Genomic DNA, 25,118 nt, shown 5'->3' on the forward strand with positions numbered 1-25,118 from the left:
CCAGGCCCCCTACTCTGACAGTCACAATCAAGGCCCCCTGAGTGCTCAGCAGCTCTGATCCAGTCCCAAGTCCTCCTGGGACTCCTGCCTACATCCAGGCTACCACTTTCACTTACCAGCATTACTTTAACATCCCCTGGGTTCCCCCTCTTGCCTCCCTGCCAGCCTCCACCCTGCTGGCATCTTATCTGTAACAGTATAAATCTGACCACCCTCTCCTGTGCTGAAAACCCTTTGTGGCTCCCCAGTATCCTTAGGGTAAAAGTGAAACGCCTTTCCCATGTCTCCACTCACCTCCACTCTCCCCATATAAGTTTTAGCCACCCAGAAATGCTCCCTGGGAGCCAAACCTTCACTCCCCGCCACCGCCCCCTCCCCACGAGGTGTTTATACCCTGCCTGCTTCCTGCCCCTCCCTGCTCCCTGATAACCCTGTTCAGGCACCAGCTATGAGCTACGGTGTCTCTCTTCTTAGGTGAGGAAATCAACCCCAGAGACAGAAGGGGCCCAGCCAGGGTCTCACAGCCCCTCATGGTAGGGCTGGGAAGTCTTCCGAGAAAATAACATAGACTCCTCCACAAGGGGAATGCTGGATCCCGCAGCCCCATCAGCAGCCCTCCCAGACTCTCCACTCCCTCACCCTTCACCCCATTGTGGTTACCCCCAAACAAGAGGCGGTAAGACGGTACCAGAAGCTCCTGGGGACGTGGCGCTGACCAAATCCCAACCGGGCTCCAGCTCGGAACTCTGGCAAAGATCCAGCAGCCAACAGATCCCTGCAAGCGGGGAAACCATCTTGAGAGGAAAATTCCAAGCATCCATATCGGAAGACTCGACTCATTAGGGCTGGTAGGAGCCCTTGTCACAGTCAAGCCCCTCCCTGGACAGATGGGGCAACCGAGGCCCAGGGAAGGGAAGTCAGAGCGAGGATGCCCACAGCTTATACCTGTCCACGTGGGCAGCACCTGACCAGGTTGAGGGGTGCGAGGACAAGAGCCCTCCTCTTTCTGACCATCACTGTGGGCAGCATTCACATGACTTCCCCTCTCTGTGCCTTGATCCTTCTGGTTTCAAGAACCCAGAGAGTCCCTAGAAATGGAGACCCTAGCTCTGCAAGCAAGACCACCCTGGCTTCAGGCAGCCCACTTACTACCGTAAGGCTTTTCTCTAAGGCACTGTCTGGAAATGCACTCTGCCCAGCTGGCCCCACTTGAGGCGCTCTTGTACCGGCCAAGGTGAGACCAGGTGGCCTGCCTCCACTAGGGGGCAGCCCAGAGCCCTGGCACAGGAGGAACTTGTTTACCGCAAAGGCATGGAAACTTTTTCAGAGCACCAACGGTTCTTGGTTTCTCAAATGTGATACTCAGCGTGTGGAAGGGCAGTGATTCACAGGAAGGGAGGAGTCTGCTGCCGCTGCTGCTGCTAAGTCACTTCAGTCGTGTCCGACTCTGTGTGACCCCATGGACAGCAGGCAGCCCACCGTTCTACAAAGGTCTCCGGAGGCAGAGACAGGGTTGCTCCCCGCCACCCTCCCACACAGCCGCTATCTGCTGGCACCTGTCTTGCGGTAGCATCACCCGTCGGCTCCGCCCTCCCTCCCACATGCAGGCCTTCTGAGAAAAGATTTAAGGCAGCTCATTACTGCACGTTAATATGGGGAAGAGGGTTACAGAAGTGATCCATTCCAGCCTGTCAGATATGGGTGGGTTACTCTATAGCTAACAGCGGTCAGTATGGGTCTGGGGGTGGGGGCACCTATAGGAAGTGGGGACCAGAGAGAGAGGGGACCATACCCTGTCCACACCTCAGAGCTTCCCCTCCTTACCTGCCTCTTTTGTCGCCTCTCAGGATGACGTGTTGGCTTGCAGAGCTGTAGACAGAGAGAAAGCAGTAGCGTAAGAAAGGGCCAAGGGCTCCCTACCCGGGCAGCGGCAAGGCAAGAGACCAGACATGCTGGGTTAATTAATGGTGGCCTGTTTTCTCAGCAAACGGGACAATAAACATACTACATACAAAGCACGCCACTGATGTGCTGCTCACGTCAGTGAGCGCTGCTCACGATAAAATTGTCCACGTCACAGACGAGGAAACTGAGGTATAGAGAGACCTAGTGATCTGCTCAAAGCAACCCAGCCAGTGAGCAGTGAGCCTGGACTTTTGAACCTGGTCTTTCTGCTACTGCTCCACCAACTCTGGGAAGGGGGAGGGGAGGAACGGGCAGATTTTACCTGAAACCAGGGAAGATCTGCTTTGCCTGGCCCGGGGCTGCTTGGCTGGGTGCCTTCCCTTTTTCTTCTTTTTTTTTTAAACTTTAAGTTTTGTATTGGGCCATAGCCAATTAACAATGTTGTGGTAGCTTCAGGTGAACAAGGAAGGGACTCAGGCATACGTATACATATATCCATTTTCCTCCAAACATCCCCCCCATCCAGGCTGCCGCACAACACTGAGCAGAGTTCCCTGTGCTATCAGTAGGGCCTTGCTGGTTATACATTTTAAATATAGAAGAGTGTATCAGTCCATCCCAAACTCCCTAACTATCCCTTTCCCCTATCCTTCCCACTGGCAACCATAAGTTTGTTCTCTGTGAGTCTGTTTCTGCTTGGTAAGTTCATTTGTATCATTTCTCTTTAGATTCCACACATAAGGGATGTCATACAATATTTCTCCCTCTTTGTCTGATTTACTTCACTCAGTGTGACAGTCTCTAGATCCATCCATGTTGCTGTCAGTGGCATAATTTCATTCTTTTTAATGGTGCCTTCCCTTCTACACTCTCATCAGCTCCAGAGACCCCACCACTGGGGCGGGTCCCTGAAAATTCAATGGCTACCGGAGAGCGCTCAGTTTCCTTAGAAGTCTCCCAGGGCAATCCAGAGAGTAAGTATGGGACAGTATACAGATTGTGTCCCATGGTGCATTTCGAGAAATTTGAGCATTCCTGGAGCTATATTTCATCATTCATCTATTCAATCATTCCACAGACACACACCAGTTGTTCCCTGGGCCTGGTATCACACCAGAGCCCTGAGGATGCTGCGTCATGAGTGGGACAGACGAGGGACAGGACAGGGTCCCAGGGGCACTCTCACCTGAATTCCAAATGTAGAAGCCACCGCAGAGTAGAGAAGCACTGGGTCAAACTGCACACACCCTCCAGGGACAAATGGTTCTCACTGAGGCTGGAGAATCAGAGGGATGTTGTGGACGAGGTCACTCAGGACTCAATAACACCCTCTTTGTGGTTAGAGCACAAGGTTGGGGAGGGCTGTCCCTCTCTGTACCAGACAATGGAACACTCTGAACCCCAGAGTTACTCAGAGTGTCTCTGCTAACTTCTTATTGTACAGATGGGGAAACTGAGGCCCAGAGAGCAGCAAGGTCTGGCCCAAGATTAAGAGACAAGTTGGTGACAGAGCTGAGATTAGAACTCAGTGGTTCCCTCTATCTATAATGAATCTGGGGTGACTTGTGCCTCGGTTTCCCCATTTGATCCAGGAGGGGCAGTGCCCAGTGCTAAGTGAAGATGTGAGGCCCCTTGGTGAAAAAGCAGAACAGAGCTTTTCCTCTTTCATGGCCTGTCAAGCCATCCTAGTGGTTTAATATTTGCCACTTAACGTAGCACTCCTCAGGCCCTGGGAGACTGGCAGGTGGTGCAGACCCTCACAGGCTGGAAGCCATACCAGCAGCCATTCCCAGTATTGACAAGGTCACAGGAGGATATTCTGGAAGGCTCCTTGATAGCTCAGCTGGTAAAGAATCCGCCTGCAATGCAGGAGACCCCGTTTTGATTCCTGGGTCAGGATCTTTTCAGGAGGGAAAAGATCCCAGGAGAAGGGATAGGCTACCCACTCCATTATTCCTGGGCTTCCCCTGTGGCTCAGCTGGTAAAGAATCCTCCTGCAATGAGGGAGACCTGGGTTTGATCCCTGGGTTGGGAAGATCTCCTGGAGAAGGAAAGGCTAACCACTCCAGTATTCTGGCCTAGAAAAATCCATGAACTGTATAGTCCATGGGGTCATAACAAGACACGACTGAGCAATTTTCACTTCACTTCATATCTGCATAACATTTGCCTCCATCAGTGAGGCTTTCCTCCCCACCCTCTGGAGGCTATGAACAGGAACAGAAGCAACCTCTGCTTGTCCCAGCCTCCCAGAGAAAGGCGGGTGGAGTGGGCAGTGCTCTCAAGCCACAGCACGGGTTATAGTCCAAGCCACAGCTACCCGCTTCTGTGTTTCCGTGTGAACTGACTAGAACCAGGAGCTCAGAGAGGTGATGTAATTTGTCCAGGGACACTGGGAACCTAGGACCTATAACCAGGTTCCTGTGGCCAGGAAGGCTCTCCTTGAAGAGCCAGGGAGGAGGAGGAGCGGGGGGCGTGTGAGCCTGGAACACTTGGACCTTTAAGGGCCTAGAAACTCTGGTTGGCTGCAGGCAAAGTCTGGGGGTTCCCGGCCTCCTTCCAGGGCCCCCCTCCCGTAGTGAACTTCTCCCCTCTCTTGGCAGGTGCTCAGGGCTCTCAAGTCTCCAGTCACACTGCTTTGGATGTCTTCTTTAGTTCAAACCGTCCCTGCCAACCCGGCCAGGGCCCCATCAAACAGCCCCTTCCCCAGGGCCAGAATGGCTGCCAGCTGTTACGTTAATCAGGAAAAACTCCCCAGACCTTCCTGCCTGGGCCTTCCTGAGAGCATGCACAGAGACAAGGAGCCAAGTTTGAGAAGTGAAACCTCAACTCAGAAGCTGGGTTGCAGAGTCATAGAATCCAGTTTCTCTTTTAGTGAGAATCACAGCAGTAGCTACCCTGTCCTGAATAGGACCACCTGTCTGATTTGATCTTTATGATAACCCCAGATGGGAATGAGATGGGACACAGACTATCCCCCCACCCCTTCATCACCATCCCCTCTGCCCGCCCCCCCTGCCACGCTCATCCTGATGAGATCCCATCTCAGAGGCTTTGCCCAGAGGGCTACTCACTTCAAGGACTGCAGAGAACCCAGTCCTGGGAGCAGCCGAGCCAGCAGGGCCACACCTTCATCCCCCAGAGCATTGCCTGATAAGCTGGGAGGGGTGATGGGGAGGACAAGTCAGTGCAGGGTGGCAGGGGTGGAGATGGCAAAATTTCAAGTCTCCACCCCTGGTACTCAGCTACTCAGCGTCTCCCACAACTGGGATACGGTCCTGGGCTGCCAGGCTGGATCTCAGCACCCAGCACTGGGTCAGGTGGGGTCCCCCCAACCCCGGGGGTTCTCATCTTCAGGTTTGTGACCCCCAAGGGATCAGAGTTGGGCTTCAAAGTGTCAAATGTTGGGGGGTGGGCTATGTTTTAGGGGGATGAGTCACGACTTTGACCAGGTTCTCTAAGGGGATGCAGCGGGGAACGAACACATGATCTAAATCTTAAGAAACAAAAAAACGCACCACACTAAGACCTACCAACTGATGGCCCCACCCACCCACCCGCCAGCCACAACCACTTACTCAAGGTGACTGAGGCGGCAACTTCCTCCCAGCGCTTTGCAGAGCAGCTCCAGGCGCTGGGCTTGCAGGGCACAGTGCGTCAGCCTGAGAAGGGCAGAACCACAGCCCTGCAACGCCCGCACCGCTCAGCAGACAGGCCCGCCACCCCCAGACACACAGGTGGAGGGGCTGGTGGAAGGGTGTGTCTGGCACCCAGACAGACCAAGAGGGACCGACACATGGCACACAAGGATGTCACACGGGCCATAAGAGTCAGAGTCAGCAGGCGTGCTTAGCCGCTTCATGTCTGACTCTCGGCGACCCCATGGACTGTAGCCCTCCAGGCTTCTCCAGGCAAGAATACTGGAGTGGGTTGCCATGACCTCCTCCAGGTGATCCTCCCAACCCAGGGATTGAACCTAGGTCTCCTGTATTGGCAGGTGGATTCTTTACCACTGAGCCACCAGGGAAGACACAGAGATAAGAGAAGGAGAGGAGAGAGAGAGAGATTGAGAGACAGACTGACGGCCAGAGGAGGACAGACGGACAGAGAGGGAAATTTGGATGGACACAGACACAGAGAGAAGGCTGGAAGAGTTGTGATGGGAGCCCTGTGGGGCTGAGCTGAGCCCTTAGGCCTAGGCCCCTGGATCAGGAAAGAAGGGGCTATGTGCTACCCATTCTCTGTATCCAGAGTTCCCGTAACTCCTCAGCTACTGGAGGTCTGGAGGGCTAACAGGGGTGGGGACCTTGGGCAGGGAAGTGACTGAGGGGCTGCCCTGTGAGCCCCATGTAGGGTGGGCTGGGCAAGGGAGGCGACAGGCAGGAAAACCAGACTGTGACAGCAGGTCAGGTCCTCTGAGAGCACCTGGGGCTGGGGCCCAGGGACAGACTCTGCACCCAGGAAGGGAGGAGGCTGGAGCCACGGAGGAGCCTGCAGGCCATCACAGTGGTACCTGATCCTCGGGGAGCGCAGAGATGGCTCAGAGGACATCTGGAACATAAGGCTGTCAGGAAACGTAGCCCTGGAGGGACACACACCAAGGCCAGCCTCAGCAAATGCCTTACCCACTGTCTCAAACTCCAGCCTTAGTGCTACTCCCCACCATTCAGTCCCTGTGTGAGGCCTGCGGACAGTCAGAGATCTTGGTTTCAACAGGTCCTCTTGACTTCCTGGCTGGGTAGCCTGGGACAAATCACTCAGCCTGGCACTGGGAGAATATAAGTGAATTGCCTTAGTTTGCTGCCTCTCAGTTAACCTTGGCTCTTAGTATCTTTGATCTCATCATCGTCTGTGCCTTCAAAGATGTCAGCCTCAGTGGCAAGCAAGCCTTCAAAAGCTCAGATCCTACAGAAGAAGACTGTAGTCGAGCACTGAGCTGAGTCTCTGCCTGTGTGCTGGGCTGGGCAAACCCAGGAAGGAACCCTGGAGGAGGCAAACACCCTCTAAACGGTCCTCACACCAAAGGGAGCCTGACGTTCTGACCAAAATCAGAGCTGCAGACCAGGGGTCCTCTGGGTTTAGGCTGCAGGGCCTTAGTCTCCCAGGAGGAGCTCTCTGGCTACTCCACCCTGTACCAGGCTGCATCTGGCACCCTAGGGCTCTCTTCAGGGACCACTTTGGGAAAGGGGGGAGGTGGTTCGTCCTCTGAGCCTCCCCTTTTGGGTAGCATCCCAGCCGAGCCTGCTGACTTCCTGCACCTTTGTGAATCTGTCGTCCCCACCCACCACGGCTGACTTGCACAGTCTAGCTGTGGAGCTCAAGGAGGGGATGGTCCAGGCTGAGGGCTGGGCCGGGATGACATCAGGGCCCTACCTCTTCTGGATCCCCTCCTGCTCCTCCAGCTCTGGGGCAAACGTGAAGACCACAGTTTTGTGCAGCAGGCTGCAGAGAGAAGAGAGGAGGGAGGAGGCAGGTGGTTTACGGGGTTCCCTGAAGTCATTTTTTCAGCTGGGCCTCTAAGGGGTCACCCCCCTGCCTCTAGCTGCAGCACTTCCTCTAATTTGCCCCAACATCCTCTGAGCTTTCTGGGGGCCTGGAGTCTTTCTACTGCAGAAATTTCATAAAGGTATGGGCCCTCATTTCCTGGTAAGTCTTTTCTTTCTCTGAAATCAAACTTCAGCTCTGCTTTCTCTGTGCCTCAGGCTGAAACCTCTCTTCCTCCTTCCTGCTCCTCTGTGCCTGGAGGCGGCGGGTGCTCGGCCCCACGTAGGGAGGCCACTGCCGGGCCCGGACGGGCACTGGCAGTCCACAGAAGGCTGTGACTGACAGTCAGTGCAGCCCTAACCTCGCCTTCCCAACTGAATGTTATAGACACCACGTTGTCCCAAAAATTCATTAGGGTTTTTCCATGTAATGGAAAAACATGCATGAACTTTTGGGCCAACCCAATATATTTCCAATTACAAAAGTCATTCTTCTTCCCTCTAGAGAACTTAGAAAATGAGTAAAGTAAAAAGAAAATAAAGAAAATTCACCCACAATCTCGTCCACATATCAATTACCACTGATGGTATTAATAACATGTGGAGTGGGCCCTTCAAGTCTTTTCTCTTCTTAATGCAGTTAACAGTCTTTCTTTTTCTTTCTTAAACAATGTATATATTTACAGGTTCTCTCTTAAAAATTAATATTTCAAAGGACAGATGAAGCAAGGGTTACATGATATTAACAGTTATTGGTGGGGGCTGGGGAGTTCATTATACTATTCTCCCTTTCAGTGTGATTGAAAAACTTTATTATATAAACAATGAATTAAAATTTTTATGTTTACTTAATAGGCCACAGTCTTCCCTCTGCACTAAAGCTGCAGCTGTATCATGGTTCCCTCGAGTTCTCTCTGGAGGCAACTTAGTCTATTTAACTAACAGCACTAATATCCTATTGTTAAAGATTTAAGTTATTTTCAGTTTTTCCTATTACAACCAAGACAGAGATGAACACCCCTGCAGGACTAAGTGTTTGCACCATCACGGTGACCTCTTCATTATAAATTCCTAGAAGTGAATACAGTGACATTTGCAACACCATAGGGGCCTTTACTCAATTATTATATACAGTGAACCAAGGTCCCCTAATTCCACCTCTTGGGTGAACTTGGTCTCCCTTTCCTCCTCTGAGGAATGTTTAAAGCAGGGCCTCCAAACTAAGTTGAGAGTCCCTGTGGGTGGGGACCATGTTGACATTTATTAACATCTGTCCTCAGCTGCCCAGATTGAACACAGAGACTTACAGAAATAAGGTTGGGCCCCATCTAAGGTCAAGCCCCCTTAGAAGCAGAGTCCCTTGGTCACCGTGTACATGATGTCCTGAGGGTCTGATCTCAGGAGAAATCAATAAGGGACAGAGGGAAGCATAACAGGGCAGATCCTCAGCCAGATCCCTTGGGGTGCATGAAGAGCACTAAATGTTTGCCTCCCCTGAGGCAAAGGGGCTGGTAAGTTACACCTCTGTCTCCATCATTGGCTATTCCCGGTTGGGGGGACAGGGTGGAAGTGTACGCTCCCAGGCATCACTGGATCTTATCCGCCTGGGTCAGTTCTCCAGAAGAGGTATAAACTGTGAGCGGCCAACACCTTTAGTAGCTGGGAATGGGTGCCCAGCTGTAAAGGGGTCTGGGCAGGCAGCAGCAGCTTCTTCTATAGGACCCAAAGGCCCACGGCCAGAAAGAACGCCGAAAACTTGGAGAGGGATGATGGGAGAGCCTGGGAGCTCCACGCTGTGGGTGGCAGTGGGTGACGGTGGTCCGCTGGGAGTTCCTACCTGATATGTAGCTCTGTCAGGGTTTGGCACGTGTTCACCACACTCAGTACTCCCAGCACCCCGGCCACAGAAAGCTCATTGTCGCTGAGGCTGTGGACAGGAGGAGGGAGGCAGCCATCAGCAGGTGGTTGGAGTCCCGGCCCCAGACAGCTCCAGCTCCTCTTCCTGGCTCAGCAGCTGTCACTCTTGGAATGTCCTGGGTCCCTAACCAAGGGGTCTCAAAGGCTTCTGGCCCAGGTGGATGAGCCAAGAGGCATGTGACCCACACAGAGAATAAAGTTCTCCAGCTGGAGCAATAAGCGCTGACTTACTGTTTTTGCCTCTCTGATTCTGTTTTCCAATCTGAAAAATAACCACTATTTTAATCCCATTTTTACCAGTGAGGGAAACTGAGGCCAAGAAACACTATGTTACTTTCCCAGGATCACAGAGCTACTGAGTGACAGAGCCAGGGTCTAAATCCAAGGCCAAGAATCCAAATCACTGTTAACCTCAACACCCTCCCCCACACATAACTCACACTTGATGCTAAGAACCCAAAACATCCCCCGCAAACAGCACCCTACCCCACCCCATGCATCACCACAGCACACCCAATAGCCCACTACCCTTTCTTTTCATCCCACCAACACCACAAGCCATCCTTTCACCCCCAAACCATACCCCCACCCTAACATACTACTTTCCACTCCAATATCCCAACCCAACACACCAGCACCCATCCACCCAATACCCTAAAGCTGCGCCAGTAAAACACTGCACCCCACCCACCACGGGGTGGCTGTCAGGGCAAACTGGAACACAAGCTACTGATGTACACTGAACATGCTCTACGTGTACAAGCGGTTTTCATAACGGGACCTAGGTGGCGCATGCCAGAGGCAAGAGCAAGACGTGGCTGAACCACTCCAGCCACACTGGAGTTGGGAGAAAGCATGGGAGGTCATGGAGCAGCATCATTTCTGGCGACTGTGGGCACGGGGATCAGGGGTGGCAGGGACCAGCTGGGGCTCTGCTAGACCCTCCCTGGTACCCGACAGTGGGGCAGGCAACTCACTCCAGCTTCTTCGTGATGTGCAGTTGGGGAGCAGCCTCTGCCATCAGTTGACAGCCTTTATCTTTGAGCTGGTTCCCTGAGAGGCTGAGACAGAGGGGTCTGATGTCCTGTGCAGCTAGGGTGGGGTGCCCCCTCCACCCTCAGCATTCACACAGTCCCTCAATGACTTTAGTCAAAGCATCACCCCAATAAATGAGACTCAGTTATAAAGAACAGTGAAAGATTGTGTGCTATATGCCTGAAACTGTCCTAGGTGCTTTCATGATGTTGGATGTTGAATCCTCATAACAACCCTGTGCAGTAGGCACTATTATTATCCTCACTGTACTGATGAGTAAACTGACTTCCCGAGTGGTTGAAATATTCGATCAAAGCTGGACCTGGGATTTGAACTCAGGCAGCCTGACTTTAAGGCCCCACCCTTGACTGTTTCCTTATGCTACAACCTACATAATTACTTCTTATGATGAGCTCCATGCTTATAGGGGGATCTGATCTAATCTGGGGAAAAGAGAAGACTTCCCTGATGTTTGAGCTACTTGCTAGAAAAACTAGGAGTTCAACAGGTAAGGGGTGGGAGAGAGATGAGGGAGGGGGTTCCTGGTAGCAGGGAGAGCACAAAGACCCTGTGGCATAGCACATTCAAGGACCTGAACAAGAGCCAGTATGTCTAGGTTAAAGATTGAGTGGGGGCTTCCCTGGTGGCTCAGTGGTAAGCGATCCGCCTGCCAATGCAGGAGACATGGATTTGATCCCTGGTCCAGGAAGATCCCACAAGCTGCGGAGCAGCTAAGCCCGGGCACCACAACTATTGAGTCTGTGCTCTAGAGCCTGGGAACTGAAATTATTGAAGCCTGTGTGCCTAGAGCCTGTGCTCTGCAACAAGAAAAGCCACTGCTATGAGAAGCCCGTGCACTGCAACTAGAGAGTAGTCTCCCACCTGCTGCAACTAGAGAAAAGCCTAGTTGAAAAAAAAGCTGCAACTAGAAAATCCTAGAAAAGTGCAGCAAGGAAGACCCAGCACAGCCACAAAAAAGTAAATAAACAAATTAAACAAAGAAATAGATAAATAAGATTGAGTGGGAAAGTGGGGTCAGATGGGGCTTGTGGGGTTGCGGGCTGGTTCTGGATCAGACAGTATTTAAGGATTTGGACTTTATCCTGAGCAAGGGGAAGGGGCAGGCAGCAATAAAAGGCAGTTCACTGCCAGGTGGAGGTGGCCAGGATGGAAGCAGGGAAACCTAGTGAGGACGCGTCCAAGTGGAAGGTGAGAGTGGTTTAGACTAGGGAGGTGGATGAAGAGGATGGAGAAAAGAGAATGGTCGTGTCATGCCACATGTGGGATCTTAGTCCCAGATCATGTGCGGTTTTAGCTCCCCTACCAGGGATCAAACTCATTCCCCCTCCAGTGGAAGTGTGGAGTCTTAACCACTAGACCACCAGGAAAATCTCAAGAGAATGTCCCAAGGGAACTATACAGGGGGAAGGACAACTCAGGATAGACTGGCTATAGGAGGAGGATAAGGGGGCTATGCGGTTGTCTGATCTGTGTAACCAGGTGGGTGATGAGCCCCACCTGCGGGTGAGAACACGGGAGGGACAGGCCTGATGGTGGCTGGTGGAAGCTGGTGGGAGCTGGGTGGAAGTATGTGAGTTTGGTAAAAACCAGCTTTTAATCCTGTCTTGGTTCTTGCAATGGGACAACATCAAGGCTGAAACTTTGGTCATCAAGGCTGCCTTCATCTGCCCATTCATCTTGCCCCAACCCAACTTCAAGCCCATTTGACTTTCTGGGATGATCCTGGCAGGGGTCCCTTCCTGGTGACATAACAGGACCTCCAGTGATCCCCAAACCACACTCTCAAAGGCATCACCCAGGAGTTGGACATCCTGAGAACTTTCTCCAGTCCCAAAGAGGTCATCTCATGCTACTCTGGGAGGAAGACAGGGTGAGGGACCCTGAGGGTTGTGGTTTAGAAGGTAAGACCTAAGTGCCATGAGCTTTCTGCTTTGCAAACCTCTGTGAGGATAAGGACAGGAGTCAGACTGAGCCTGAACCCTGGCCTGGAGTCTTCCTAGCTTTGTGACTGTGAGCAAATTTACTTTTCTGTGGCTAAATTTCCTCCACTATAAAATGCCCACAGTAGCAGTACTTACATCATAGAGATACAAGGATTAAATGAGAGGATGTATGTAAAAGTGCCTGGTACGTGACAGGTGCTAAATAATGGTAAATAATATGTTCTGATGATCTGATTCCCCCAAATTCTTAATGAAGAGTGTGCCCTTCCCCACACCATCCACCCAAAAGGCCTTGCCTACGCTGCCCTGTCCTCCCTCCCGCCTCCTGTCCCAGTGCTCCCCATGATACTCACTCCACTTCATCCAGTTGAGGGCCTTCCCGCAGCTGGGCTATGAGCACCTCCACATCATGGACCCCAAGCTGACACTTCTGGAGCCTGAAGTGGGGGTCAGAGCAGAGAAGCTCAAGGTCAGAAGCTACACTATGGCTCCTGTAGCTCTGAGTGTGGCTGCTGGGAGCTGGAGGAGCCAGGAGGCCAGCAGACCTGGGTTTAATCTTGGCCCTGTGTTTCAGTAGCCGAGTGACCTTAGACAGGGCACCTAACCTGTCTAAGACCCAGTTGCCTCCTCTACCAAATGGGGCTAATGTGTACTTTGCAGGTTTTCAAAACAATTAAAATGAGGTAATGGATATAAAATATTACAATGTCAAGCGCAAAGCAAAGGGCTGTTGAATAACAGATTTTAGTGTTGTTCTTATGACAGATGCTCCTGGTTCAGGCTAGGATGGGTTATTCATATCCTTTCCCTGCCACACATCTGCTTTTCCCTTTATCTTCCCTGCCCCTGCCATGACTCCTCTGGCAAGGTACCATCTCCCCACATCATATCCCTCCCCTCAGGGCAATGGATCCCACCGTACCTGAGTGCCAGGCTTCTTCTCTGAGCCTCTTTGCTCTGGTTGGCATTTCCCTGTAAGTCTGGGTCTCTGGCAAGAACAAATCCAGCATTAGCTCAGGAGACCCAGGCATGAAGGACCAAACCTTTCCCCTTAGTTTCTAGGAAATGATAACCCTACAGCATGACCCACAGTCAATGAGTAGCAAAGATGGGTGCTTGAATGTACTGAAGGTGCTATTCAACAAAGCAGCAGAAAACGAGGTCTGCAGTCAACTGGGGCCTTGATTCAAATTGTTTCTGCCATATTTAGCTGTGTGGCCTTGGGCAAGTCACTTCATCCATCTGAGGCTCCACTTTCTTTTTTTAAACTGGGGTGACAACATCCAACACATAAAGTGATTGAATGAGACAACATATGGTCAAGTGTCTGGCACAGGCATAAAACTGAAGCTTAGTAAAAAGAAGCTGTTATTGTTAAGATGTGATGGTCTTCACTTGTACCATCTGTGGTTCAGAAGGCTGGGAGAATGGATGGAATGGTACATAGGTGCATATGGTGGGAAACCAAGAAAGGACTGGGGGCTGCAGGGAAGCTGGGACATCACAGGTTTTCACCAACTTCTAGAGCGGTGCTGTCCAAAAGAACTTTCTGCAACGATGGAAATGTTTTCTATTTGTGGCATCCACTATGGGAGCCACTAGAGTCACTCATGGCCATTGAGCCCTTGAACAGTAGCTAAAGTGCTGATGAACTGAAATGTTCATTTTACTTAATGCTAATTAATATAAAATTAAATGGCCAGAGGGGCATCATAGCTCTATGCAGTCAGAGGGTAAAAACATATTGGTCCTCCCAAATCCTTACGAAAAAAGTAAAAGTGTTAATCACTCAGTTGTGTCTGACTCTTTACAACTCCCTGGACTATAGCCCACCAGACTCCTCTGCCCATGAATTTTTCCAGGCAAGAATACTGGAGTGGGTAGCTATTCCCTTCTCCAGGGACTTCCCAACCCAGGGACTGAACCTGGGTCTCCTGCATTGCAGGCAGATTTTTTTACCATCTGAGCCATCAGGGAAGGCCCCCAGATCCTTGAATAGGTGAGCAAATTGAGGCTCAGAGTCTTATGAGGACATACAACTTCATTCATCTCTTGAGTCTCACAAGGGGGAGGTGTGACAGAAACACATAAAAAAAAATTTAATGGGATGGTAACTTCCCTATTTCTGCCCAGCCAGGAATAGCCAAGCTGGAATCCACAAAGAGCTGAAACAGCCAGCATTTGCATGGCAACTGGATGCCAGCAGTGTTCTAAGCACTTTAAATGTGTTAATTTATTCAATTCTCAGAACAAGTCTAAGATGCTGAAACCATAATTGCCTTCCTTCTTTTTTAGTTGGAAGTGTTTCCCTGCCTAGCAATGCCAAACTCACTGTGTCTTCATGCCCTCCCTAAGGGTCTGATCACTCTGAGACTTCTGAGGATACCTTCTCATCACAGGAGCTGGATGTGGTCCAGAGACACTAGAGGAAGCTAAAACCTTGGCCAACTCTGAGAAGTAAGTCATTTCTCAGGGAAGCAGTAGCAAGAAAACCCGCCTGCATTCCAGTTCTTAAGTTCTTTTGCAATTTCCCCCACAGCTGCCTAAGGCCAGATTGCTTCTCAGAATGAGCCCAGACTAGCTCCATCCCTAGCTTCTTACCCTTGTAGCTCAGGATCTGTCTCTGTGGGCGGGGAGAGGAGGAAGATGAGGTCCGTCTCCCTGTAAGGTTGGACACTGAGCTGTGAAACCAGTACATCACCCCCACCTGTGCACCCCAGGCTGCCCCAAACCTCCAGAGAAAGCTGATTTGTAATTCACAGAGAAACAGCAGAACCGGTGAAAGTGCTCAAAATCAGACAATTGCGCAAATTGCTCAAAGTGCTCAAAATGTACAATTGTGACTATGACATTGCTAGATGAATCCTGAGTGGTTTAAAAAGTCAGGAAAACACTTTTTCTTTTTTTTTCTTTTTTTGCTAGAAAAACAAAAATTAGGACTGCTGAGAGTTTCTGCAGGAGTCAGTGTTTCAGGATTAAGAGGCATGACATTTGATCTACCCCGTGACCCAAACTGGCAATGCTAGTTCAGCACCATGGAGAGCGACATGTGACTCAGGATTCCTTCCACTCTGCCCATAGTTCCTAGATTTGCTGATTCATTCCCTCATTCATCCACCCATCCATTTATCTTTCCATTCATTCACTATTTATTGAGTACGAGGTGCCAGCCTGAGTTAGCCTCTGGAGATATCAATGTGAGTAAAACAGACTCACGCATATACACATAAGTCTTACAGACCAGTAGTCTCCTCCTTTTCCCATCCCCTACTTTCTCCTCCCCCTTTTTCAAGACCCTGAAGGCCAGGACCCCACTCCTGCTCACCTGACCTGCAGCATCCTGATGGTAGGGCACATGACCGCCACCTTTGTCAAGGAGAGTAGTGTTGACACGGAGACATTGTTGCGGCTCAGGCTGCATGATTGTGGCAAGGGTGCCAGGAATGAATCCCCCTTCCCAGCCACCCCAGACTCTCTTTGTCTCCAAAGAATGGGTGGGTGGGGGGAGGGTGTCTTAGGCAGGGGCAGTAGAAAGACTGCTTACTCAAGTTTCTGGAGCCGTGGTAGGCAAGAGAGTACCTCCACGATGTTCAGCACTTCCCTGTCCTTGAGCTGATTGTCCTGGAAGCTGCAGAGAGACCAAGGCCCAGTCCCTCAGCTCTGGAGTTGGGAGACTTGGAAGCCCCAGTTGGCAGGTGACAGGCATGGCCATCATCAGGCAGGAGACACAAGACAGGAGCCCACAAGAAGTTCATGGTATCCAGCAGTTCTAGGTGGGAGGAGAGGCCCTCTGATGGCCTCACTTCTGTCCCTGTTCAGTCCTCCTGGGGGAGTTTCTGCCTGGTGGCCCAGGGGATGCAGATGATGGACAGTGAGGTCTCATGAGGGGTTTAAAGACCCAGGGCCCTGTGCTCAGGGCTCTAACTCAGGATCTGCCTGAGACCTGAGTTCATCAGGGTCTCTAGGCTCCCAGGTGATAAGCAGACTGGGACACAGCAGAAGTGGCTCCTGGCCTCATCTCTGGTTCTGATTCATCCAGAACCCTAGGCCAAGCACTGTCCTTTCTGACCTCACATTTCCCACCTGTCTACAACCAGCTCTGCCTGGATTCTGAGCTCAAGGGACAAAAGAGATGAAGAGTGTAAGGGTGGCTCTGTGTGGAACCACTTGGTCAGGACAAAAGATTGGTGATAGTGAACTTGATGACATTTGCTTTTCTTTTGTAATTATTGAGAGTGATCTTCATCTTTTCTCCAATCACCCAGAGTGACCGTGAACAAAGACACCCAGCAGAGGGGGCGGAGTAGAGCCCGGTCCAGCTAATGCTCCTCTCAACAAGCAGTGCACCCTGATGCTAGCTGCATCTGCCTGGACAAAGGGGTGACTTCTAAAGCTCATAAAGGTGTCATATAAGGTAGCAGAGGTCCTGCCAGGGAACTGCTGGAGAGGATCCCTGGCCCCACCCTTCTCAGGTCACACATCACAGATACAAGGCAGGAGTATATTCGTGCGTATGTGTTTAGATGTGTATGTGGATCTAAGTATGCAGGCATATTCTGCTGCATGTTTGCATGCAAGTGGGGCACGTACTTAAGTGAGCAGGTGAGTTTAAGTGTGTATAGACATATGTGCATGAATATGAAGGTATGTGTATGCTTCGTGCCTTTATGTGTACCCACCCAGCACCTGCCTACACACTGCCATCCCTTCTCTCAGGGTCACAGAAGGAGGGGAGGGAGCCTCAAAACTCAAGCTCCTTCAAGATGGCCCAAAATATTAGCACTTCTCTGGGAGCCTTGAGTTTGGACCCAGTCCCACCTGTTTCTCAGGCTGATGCCTCTTCTCTCTGGGTCTCACTGAAGAAGTACTGGCCAGACCCTAACGGAATACACAGCACCCAGTCCAGGCCCAAGGAGGGCCCTGGGCAGTGAATTCTCTCCTCAACCAGCGAGCCCTCCTGGAGATCACTCACCTGACCTCCTCCAGCTGTGGGCAGAAGGGCAAAGCCTGCACCAGGTGGCTGATGCCTTGAGCAGTGATCTTACTTCCTGCTAACCTACAGGGGAAGCAAAGATGGCAGGTGGAATGGGGATGGGGAAGGGGGTAGACCAGGAATCTTCCCTGTGTAGGGCTGAGGGAAGGGAGGGGAGTTTCAAGCATCCCCAGCTGAGGATCCGTCTTGGTTCCAAGGTCTGACTCACCCCAGCTTCTTCAGGCTCCCCATCGTTGGCAAGCTCCTGGAGAGGGCTTCTGCAAAGGCGTCCCCACACTTCCGACTCTTAAAGCTGCCACAGGAAAAGGCAAAGTGGCAGAAGATCAAGAATGGGCAGGGCTTAGAGGAGCTCATCACTTACCCCTCCTCTGAGAGGAGGGATTTAATACAGTAATGACAGTAGTAGCAGCAGTAGTCGTTGTAATTGCTGCAGTAGTAACAAATACACATATGGCAAACACCGCTGACTTTCCACCAAAACCTACCCTCCACTACAGCTGTAACTGCGGACATAGTTTTCCAGACAGAGGTGGTGTTTCCCAGCCTCACCTGCAGCTCAGTATTGATCATACGACTCCAATTATGTTGTCACCACTGGAATGGGGGTGGAAAGGATGTGCCTAGTTCCAGGACCAGCTTTAACACATTGGGCATGACTAATCCATCTTTTCACTTTTCCCCCATGCCAGAGCACAGATATGTCTGTGCCCATGCAGATCAAGATACCCTAGGAGATGATGGAGCAACCATGGAAGGAACCTGGGTTCTTGCATGATCGTGGGAGCTGAGCCATCCCACTGACCTGGACCCTTTACTTCTGAGTCTTCTATAAGAATAATAATAATAAAAACTACATTATTTAACCCACTGTATTTGGCCAGGGAAGAGAGGGGTTCTTTGTTACTGTACCCTAACCTTTTTTTCTAGATACTACACATATTGAGACTTTACTCCTGCTGGGAATTGTGTTAAGAAGTGTTTTCCATGCATTCTCACAACAACCCTATGCATTAGGTACAATTACTGATTCATCTGAGGGATAGGGAAACTCAGGTTGCAAAGTTAAAGAACCTGTCCAAACCCAATAGGCTCTAGTAGCACAGCCTGGATTGGTGTTCCAGCCCATTACTGAGGGAAAGGGAGGGAAAGACTGAATCCAGGAACCATGACTACAGGACATCTAACTAGACCCCAGAGTTCCTGGCAAGGCATGGAGCTTCCTCACTGTGTTACAAGCTACAGGGCAGTAAGGAGGGGCCCATCTGTCCTTTATATAATCAATTAGTTAATTAGGTCATGCCATGTGGCTTCTGGGATCTTAATTCCCCAACCAGGGACTGAGCCTGTGCCCTTGTCATTGAAAGCATGGTGTCCTAACTGTTGGACAACCAGAGAAGTCCCTGCTACGATAGTCAAGATTCTTGCTCTGCTTCTCTCAGTAGGGGTCTGCCAAACTGGCTGGCCTCCACTGCCCCCAAAGTCCAGTTCTCTCCCAGGGATGTCCCCAGGTCCTCCCCAGAGCTCCCCTGTCCTCACTCTCACCTGAGATTCTCTACCTGCCCACAGCCTGCCAGGGTTTCAGGGCAGCGGGGCTCCAGGGGGCAGCCCTCAAAATCCAGGTGGATGGGGCCATCCCTGTGCCCCAGGATGCTGGCCAGGGAGGCCAGGTCGGCGTAGGTCAGCAGGAAGTTGTGGAAGGGCAGCTGCTGGGGGAGGCTGCGGGCCATGAAGCTGGCCAACTCAGGATCCTGCGTCTCACCCACACGGTGACACAGCTCTACAACCTTGGGCCCCGTGAGCCGACGGGTGGCCAACTTCTTCAGCGCCTGCAGGACTACCTCCTGCTTGGCAGCCACCCATTCCTCCTCCCGCTCAGCCAGGAGGCTGAGGAAGGAGCGGCAGGCACGGGATGCCAGGCCAGCCAGAAAGGTGGGCAGGTGGTCCGACAGGCCCAGTCTGGCTTTGGTCCGCTGCACCCAGCGAGAATGGAGGGTGACATGTTGGCTGAGGGCCTCTCTGTCCACCTGGGGGCTGGCCAGCAGGTGCAGGGCTGCGAAGAACTCCTGCAGGCTGAGGTGGGAGAAGGCGTAGCCTGTGTCCCGGTGCCCGGGCCCCAGGCACACGCAGAAGGAGGTCAGCAGACCGAGGGCAGCCCCAAAGTCTAGGGTGGATGCAGGGATGTCTCCTGCAGAGAAGATGACCTTCCCTGACTCCAGGCCGCTCAGGGCCACCTCCCCGAGACCCAGCAGGGGCTCAGCCCGCAGGACCCCTTGGGGGTTGAGGGTGAGGAGCATCTGCACGTAGTTCTGCGTCATGGTGGGCAGGAGGGCCGCAGACTGGCCTCGAGACCTGCCCGGGAGCAGGTGATGGAGGCAGAGGCAGGCGATTCGGCACAGCGCAGGCACTGCACACATGCTCCAGAGGTGTCTGTCCATCTGCAGCTCCGCCAGGGCCGCCTCCTGGGACGGCTGGTCGCTGAAGAAGTGGTTCACATACTCCTCCACCCGCGGGCCGTCGAAGCCCCACATGTGGACCGTGGCCGCCTCGGTGGGCAGGCAGGCGGGCAGCTTCCCTGGACGGGAGGTGGCCATCACCGAGCAGCCGGGCAGCAGGGTCCCACGGCAGAGGCGGGAGAAGAGGGTGAGGGCTGACGCTGGGTCCTCGGGGTCCGCGGTCTCCTTGTCGGAGCAGGGCTGGAGGATCTCGTCCAGCCCGTCGAAGATCAGCAGGATTCCCTCCGCGTTCTCCTTCAGGTGCTGGAAGACGGCCTCCGGGCTGGCCTCAGGCCTTAGGTACATGTCGAAAAGGAGCTGCGGCAGTGTCAAGGAACCTGTGATCAGGTTGAGCTGGCGGAATTCGAAAAGGAACACAGCCTGGAAGCGGTCCAGCTGACCATCAGCCCACTTCTGGCAGAGCCGGTGAGCCAGCGTGGTCTTGCCCATGCCCGCCTTCCCCAGAAGCACCGTCACTCTCGGGCCCTTGCTGGCCTTGGTACTGAAGAGGTCCCGAATGTTCACATCAGTGCCGTCTTCTGCCTTGGGGTTCCCTGTTGTGGCACCCTCCTGAGTGTGGAAGGGCGCCGAGGCCCGGCTCCATTTCAAGATTGGAGGGACGTAGGCTTGGTGGAAGGCCAATGGCTGTCCCGGCCCGGGGGTCCTGTTGCCATAGCGCTGCTGGGCAGAAGTTCTCAGTAGCTGCAGGTACCTCTTGGCCAACTCTGCAGGGGACAGGGAGATGGCATGAGAGCAGAATGCCTCCCTGCCCCCAGCTCCCCTTCCTCCCCTGAACCCCACTCCCCCTCATCAGGTGGTTGGGAGCCTGCAGCCTCAGCTCTGCATGTGTGTGTGGGTGTGGGGGCAGAGATGGAAAGGGCACACATGTGGTCTTGTGCCACCCAAATTCCCAGAATTAACTGGCTGTACAGAAGCACAGGCTTTGGCTGCCATTTACACACAGAAATAATGAATGGGGACGTGTGGATCATGGCTCTTGTTTGTTTTGCAACAATGCAAGTGACATAAAGTTTTCAAAAAGATGGAGGAGAGGAAAGGGGGGCACTTCCTTTGCAATATCTTATTGGAACAAACTTTTACTATGATACCGGAGTAACCTGCCTTTGCCACCACCTCCCCCCGACAATGTTTCAGTTCTGCGAGGTCAGGGATGAGCACCAATCACCTATGGGCCGCGGTTCTGACCAATCAGAACTTCCAAAACCAGTCAACAGTCAACGCCTACAGTGCCAGGTGTTGACTTTAACTGCTGAGTCATTTAGGAGATCTTTGGTAGTTCGGGGAGGGCTTGGGGTCTCAGGGAGGGCTCTAACGTTGAGGGACACTGGAGATGCCCACAAAGAGGGGGGACCCCTGACATAGTGTCCTATTTTATATTGATGCAAACCCTCTGACCAGCTTCAAATCCTCTGGCTATGCCTGGTGGGGCTGGGTATCACAGCTGATGGGACAACTGGTAGAGAATGAGAGAAGCTTCTGCCTGTCCTGACTGGTTCTCAGTAGCCTCCATGTCTCCCTGGGGACCCCCGAGGCTTCTATCCTGGCATCCAGCTCAGCTCTAACCTGGTCATTGACAGCCCAGTTCTGAGGTCATGCTTGTCACATCCCTGGGGCTCCCTAAACCCTGAGGACCTGGAAGCATCCCCAGAAAAGCCTGGGTGATGGAGCTGAGACCTCCAGGATGCTTTGAGCTCCCTCATCTCTGCAGAAGCCCTACTCCTGGGGACTTGGCAAGGCCTCCCTGCCAGATCTACCTCCCTCCTCTGCCCACCCAGGACCTCCTGGGAGCCTGGAAGACAAGAGCCCCTGACCAGCTGGAAGCCTGTGATCAGGGGACAGAGTCCAGGGTCTGGGTCCCTGCCCCAAGGCAATCCACTTCTCACCTTGGTACCCACCTTGTTGCTGCTTCCTGAACTGTTTTGGGCGAGGTGAGGACCCACAGCTCTGATGAGTCCGCTTGAGGCCTGGAAGGAAAGAAAGGAGGAGTAAGGGGTGACGTTTGGGGGCCTGGGCTGAGGAGGTACCCAGCACTTTCAGGGAGCTCCAATCCACAGACAGGCAGCAGCCAGACAAATATATCTACACTCAAGGACTGAGTGAAGGCTGACAGCAAGCAAAGGCTGTGTCCACATAAGCTTCTGTCTGCAGAGGGGTCCCTGGGCCCAAGTGAGAGGGCTGGAGGCTCTGGGCCTGGGGACCTCCAAGCCCAGAATGCAGGGAGCCAAGCCCACAGCCAACAGCCTTAAGCACTAAACGGGTTGGAAAGGACCCAGCTCTGTCAAGGGCACTCCTGGTTAGAAAAGCAGAGCTTCCCCCAGGCTTGGTCAGGCCTGTGCCCTCCCTCCTGCACCCGTGTGCTTTATCCCTCTTAGTTCCCCTCTTCCACACGTCCTCACTGCTCTCACTAGTCTCCTGAGTTCTTGTCTGGGTGCATGGATTTTCAAGAGCTAATAGTTTTCTGAAGAGGTTGGGTAAGGAAGGAGAACAAGAATGAAGGGGAGACAGAAAGGAAGGGAGGAAGAGAGAAAGAGGATGAAGAAAGGATTTTAAGAAGTAAAGCAGGAGACTTCCCTGGTGATCCAGTAGTTAAGACTTCGCCTTCCAATGCAGGGGGTGCGGGATGGGTCCCTGGTAGGGGAGCTAAGATCTCACAAGACTCAGGACCAAAAAACCAAATGCAGAAGTTGTAACAAACTTAATAAAGACTTTAAAATGGTCCACATTAAAAAAAAAGTCTAAAATAAAATAAAAGAAAGGTGGATACTCCTAAAGCCAGGCTTTATTGATCAATCAGAATGGCCCTGAAGCAGGCCCCTTACCCTGCCAGATGTTAAATTTTTAGTTGCTGGTTTGCAGGGAAAGCCAGGGGTCCCAAAGAGGGGCTGCAATCAGTCTAAGAGCGTGTGCATATATATATGTAGCCAATGTGTATACTTGGCTACACTGCGTGGCTTGCAGGATCTTTGTTCCCCAACCAGGGACTAATCCTGGGCCCTTGGCAGTGACCGCACAGAGTCCTAACCACTGGACTGCCAGGGAATTGCCTTGTATTGCAATATTTTAATAATTGTACTAATAAGGGACTTGTACTAGTCCCTTGTACTAATAAGGGACTCATTAGCTAAATATCAACCAGACCTGGTTACAGCCAGGTGACAATTATGCCATCTCAGTGATAAGGGACAGAAGGACCAGGTATCAGTTTTGATTTGTTGGGGAGCTAGGATGGGGCTTCCCTGGTGGCTCAGTGGTAAAGAATCTGCCTATAATGCAGGGAACATGAGTTCGAACCCTGGGTTGGGAAGATCCCCTGGAGAAGTGAATGGCACCCCACTCCAGTATGCTTGCCTGGAGAATCCCATGGACAGAGGAGTCTGGTGGGCTATGGTCCAAAAGGATGTTTTCTGTTAAAGCCTGGAGATGTTACTACCATGTATGCTGCTGCTGCTAAGTCACTTCAGTCGTGTCCAACTCTGTGTGACCCTGTAGACGGCAGCCCACCAGGCTCCCCCGTCCCTCAGATTCTCCAGGCAAGAACACTGGAGTGGGTTGCCATTTCCTTCTCCAATGCATGAAAGTGAAAAGTGAAAGTGAAGCCGCTCAGTCGTGTCTGACTCTAAGCGACCCCATGGACTGCAGTCCACCAGGCTCCTCCATCCATGGGATTTTCCAGCAAGAGTACTGGAGTGGGGTGCCATTGCCTTCTCCAACTACCATGTATACCTGTAAGTAAAAAGTCAGTACTTCTATAGAAATAAAGGTTACAAAACCACAGAAACATTATACTCAATGGTCAAAGACTAAAAGTTTTTCCTCTAAGATCAGGGAAAAGGTATTCACCATGTCTATTCAACATAGAACTGACAGTTCTAGCCAGAGCAATTAGGTGAGAAAAAGAGATAAAAGACGTCCAAATTGAAAAAGAGAAGTAAAATAATCTCTGTTTGCAAGTGATAGGATCTTATACATAGAGAACCCTAAAGACACCACAAAAAAAGCTGTTAGAACTAATAAATGAAACCAGCAAAGTAGCAGGAATAAAAAGTCAACACACAAAAGTCAGCTACATTTCTATACATGAACAATCTGAGAAAAAAACTACCAAAACAATTCCATTTACAATAGCATCAAAAAGAATCAGTACTTAGGAATTAACTTAACCAAGGAAGTGAAAGATTTGTACAATGAAAACTACAAAATGTTGCTGGAAGAAATGAAAGAAGACATAAATAAATGAAACGGTATCACATACTCATGGATTGGAAGACTTACTAACATTGAAAATATCAATACTATCCAAAGTGATCTATAGATTCAATGCCCTTATAATCCAAATGCCTGTTTTTTTTTGTTTTTTGTTTTTTTGCAGAAATAGAAAAGTCCATTCTAAAATTCATGTGGAATCTCAAGGGAATCCAAATAGTCAAAACAATCCCCCAAAGAAAAAAATCTGGAAGATTCACACTTTCTGATTTCAAAACTTACTAAAAAGCTACAGTAATCAAAAACAGTGTGGTATCGGCATAAAGACAGACATAAAGACCAATGGAATAGAGAGTCCAGAAGTAAACCCTCACATATACAGTGGAGTGATTTTTGACAAGGGTGCCAAGAGCATTCAGTTAGGGAGAGGACAGTCTTTTCAACAGTGCTGGGAAAACTGGGTATCCACAAACAGGCTATGGAATGAGGCTGGACCCTTCAGTTCAGTTCAGTTCAGTCACATCTGACTCTTTGCGACCCCATGAATTGCAGCACGCCAGGCCTCCCTGTCCATCACCAACTCCTGGAGTTCACCCAAACTCTTGTCCATCGAGTCGGTGATGCCATCCCACCATCTCATCCTCTGTCGTCCCCTTCTCCTCCTGCCCCCAATCCCTCCCAGCATCAGAGTCTTTTCCAATGAGTCAACTCTTTGCATGAAGTGGCCAAAGTATTGGAGTTTCAGCTTTAGCATCAGTCCTTCCAATGAACACCCAGGACTGATCTCCTTTAGAATGGACTGGTTGGATCTCCTTGCAGTCCAAGGGCTGTCAAGAGTCTTCTCCAGCACCACAGTTCAAAAGCATCAATTCTTTGGCGCTCAGCTTTCTTCACTGTCCAACTCTCACATCCATACATCACCACTGGAAAAACCATAGCCGTGACTAGATGGACCTTTGTTGGCAAAGTAATGTCTTTGCTTTTGAATATGCTGTCTAGGTTGGTCATAACTTTCCTTCCAAGGAGTAAGCATCTTTTAATTTCATGGCTGCAGTCACCATCTGCAGTGATTTTGGAGCCCCCCCAAAAATAAAGTCTGACACTG

At 51.4% G+C, this 25,118-nt stretch overlaps 1 protein-coding gene across 5 annotated transcripts in view; it reads right to left on the reverse strand.

The window, feature by feature from the left end:
* NLRC5 (NLR family, CARD domain containing 5) overlaps positions 1-25,118 on the reverse strand; it is a 67,913-nt gene that overhangs the window by 29,418 nt on the left and 13,377 nt on the right. For 4 of the 5 annotated variants that reach the window (XM_010861904.1, XM_010861901.1, XM_010861903.1 and 1 more), the window contains exons 6-23: positions 21,694-21,774; positions 18,840-20,514; positions 17,506-17,589; positions 17,277-17,360; positions 15,849-15,932; positions 15,630-15,719; positions 14,906-14,965; positions 13,227-13,292; positions 12,658-12,741; positions 10,283-10,366; positions 9,226-9,315; positions 7,279-7,347; positions 6,419-6,487; positions 5,484-5,567; positions 4,980-5,063; positions 3,092-3,181; positions 1,825-1,869; positions 689-775 (exon numbers count right to left, since the gene is read on the reverse strand). In XM_010861904.1, coding sequence (XP_010860206.1) covers positions 689-775; positions 1,825-1,869; positions 3,092-3,181; positions 4,980-5,063; positions 5,484-5,567; positions 6,419-6,487; positions 7,279-7,347; positions 9,226-9,315; positions 10,283-10,366; positions 12,658-12,741; positions 13,227-13,292; positions 14,906-14,965; positions 15,630-15,719; positions 15,849-15,932; positions 17,277-17,360; positions 17,506-17,589; positions 18,840-20,514; positions 21,694-21,774 — 3,010 coding nt within the window. The remainder of the gene's footprint in view (positions 1-688; positions 776-1,824; positions 1,870-3,091; positions 3,182-4,979; positions 5,064-5,483; positions 5,568-6,418; positions 6,488-7,278; positions 7,348-9,225; positions 9,316-10,282; positions 10,367-12,657; positions 12,742-13,226; positions 13,293-14,905; positions 14,966-15,629; positions 15,720-15,848; positions 15,933-17,276; positions 17,361-17,505; positions 17,590-18,839; positions 20,515-21,693; positions 21,775-25,118) is intronic. The other variant, XM_010861902.1, reaches the window with a different exon arrangement.

The sequence above is a fragment of the Bison bison genome, unplaced genomic scaffold (genome assembly GCF_000754665.1).
Source record: "Bison bison bison isolate TAMUID 2011002044 unplaced genomic scaffold, Bison_UMD1.0 scf7180017864473, whole genome shotgun sequence".
NCBI lineage: Eukaryota > Metazoa > Chordata > Mammalia > Artiodactyla > Bovidae > Bison > Bison bison.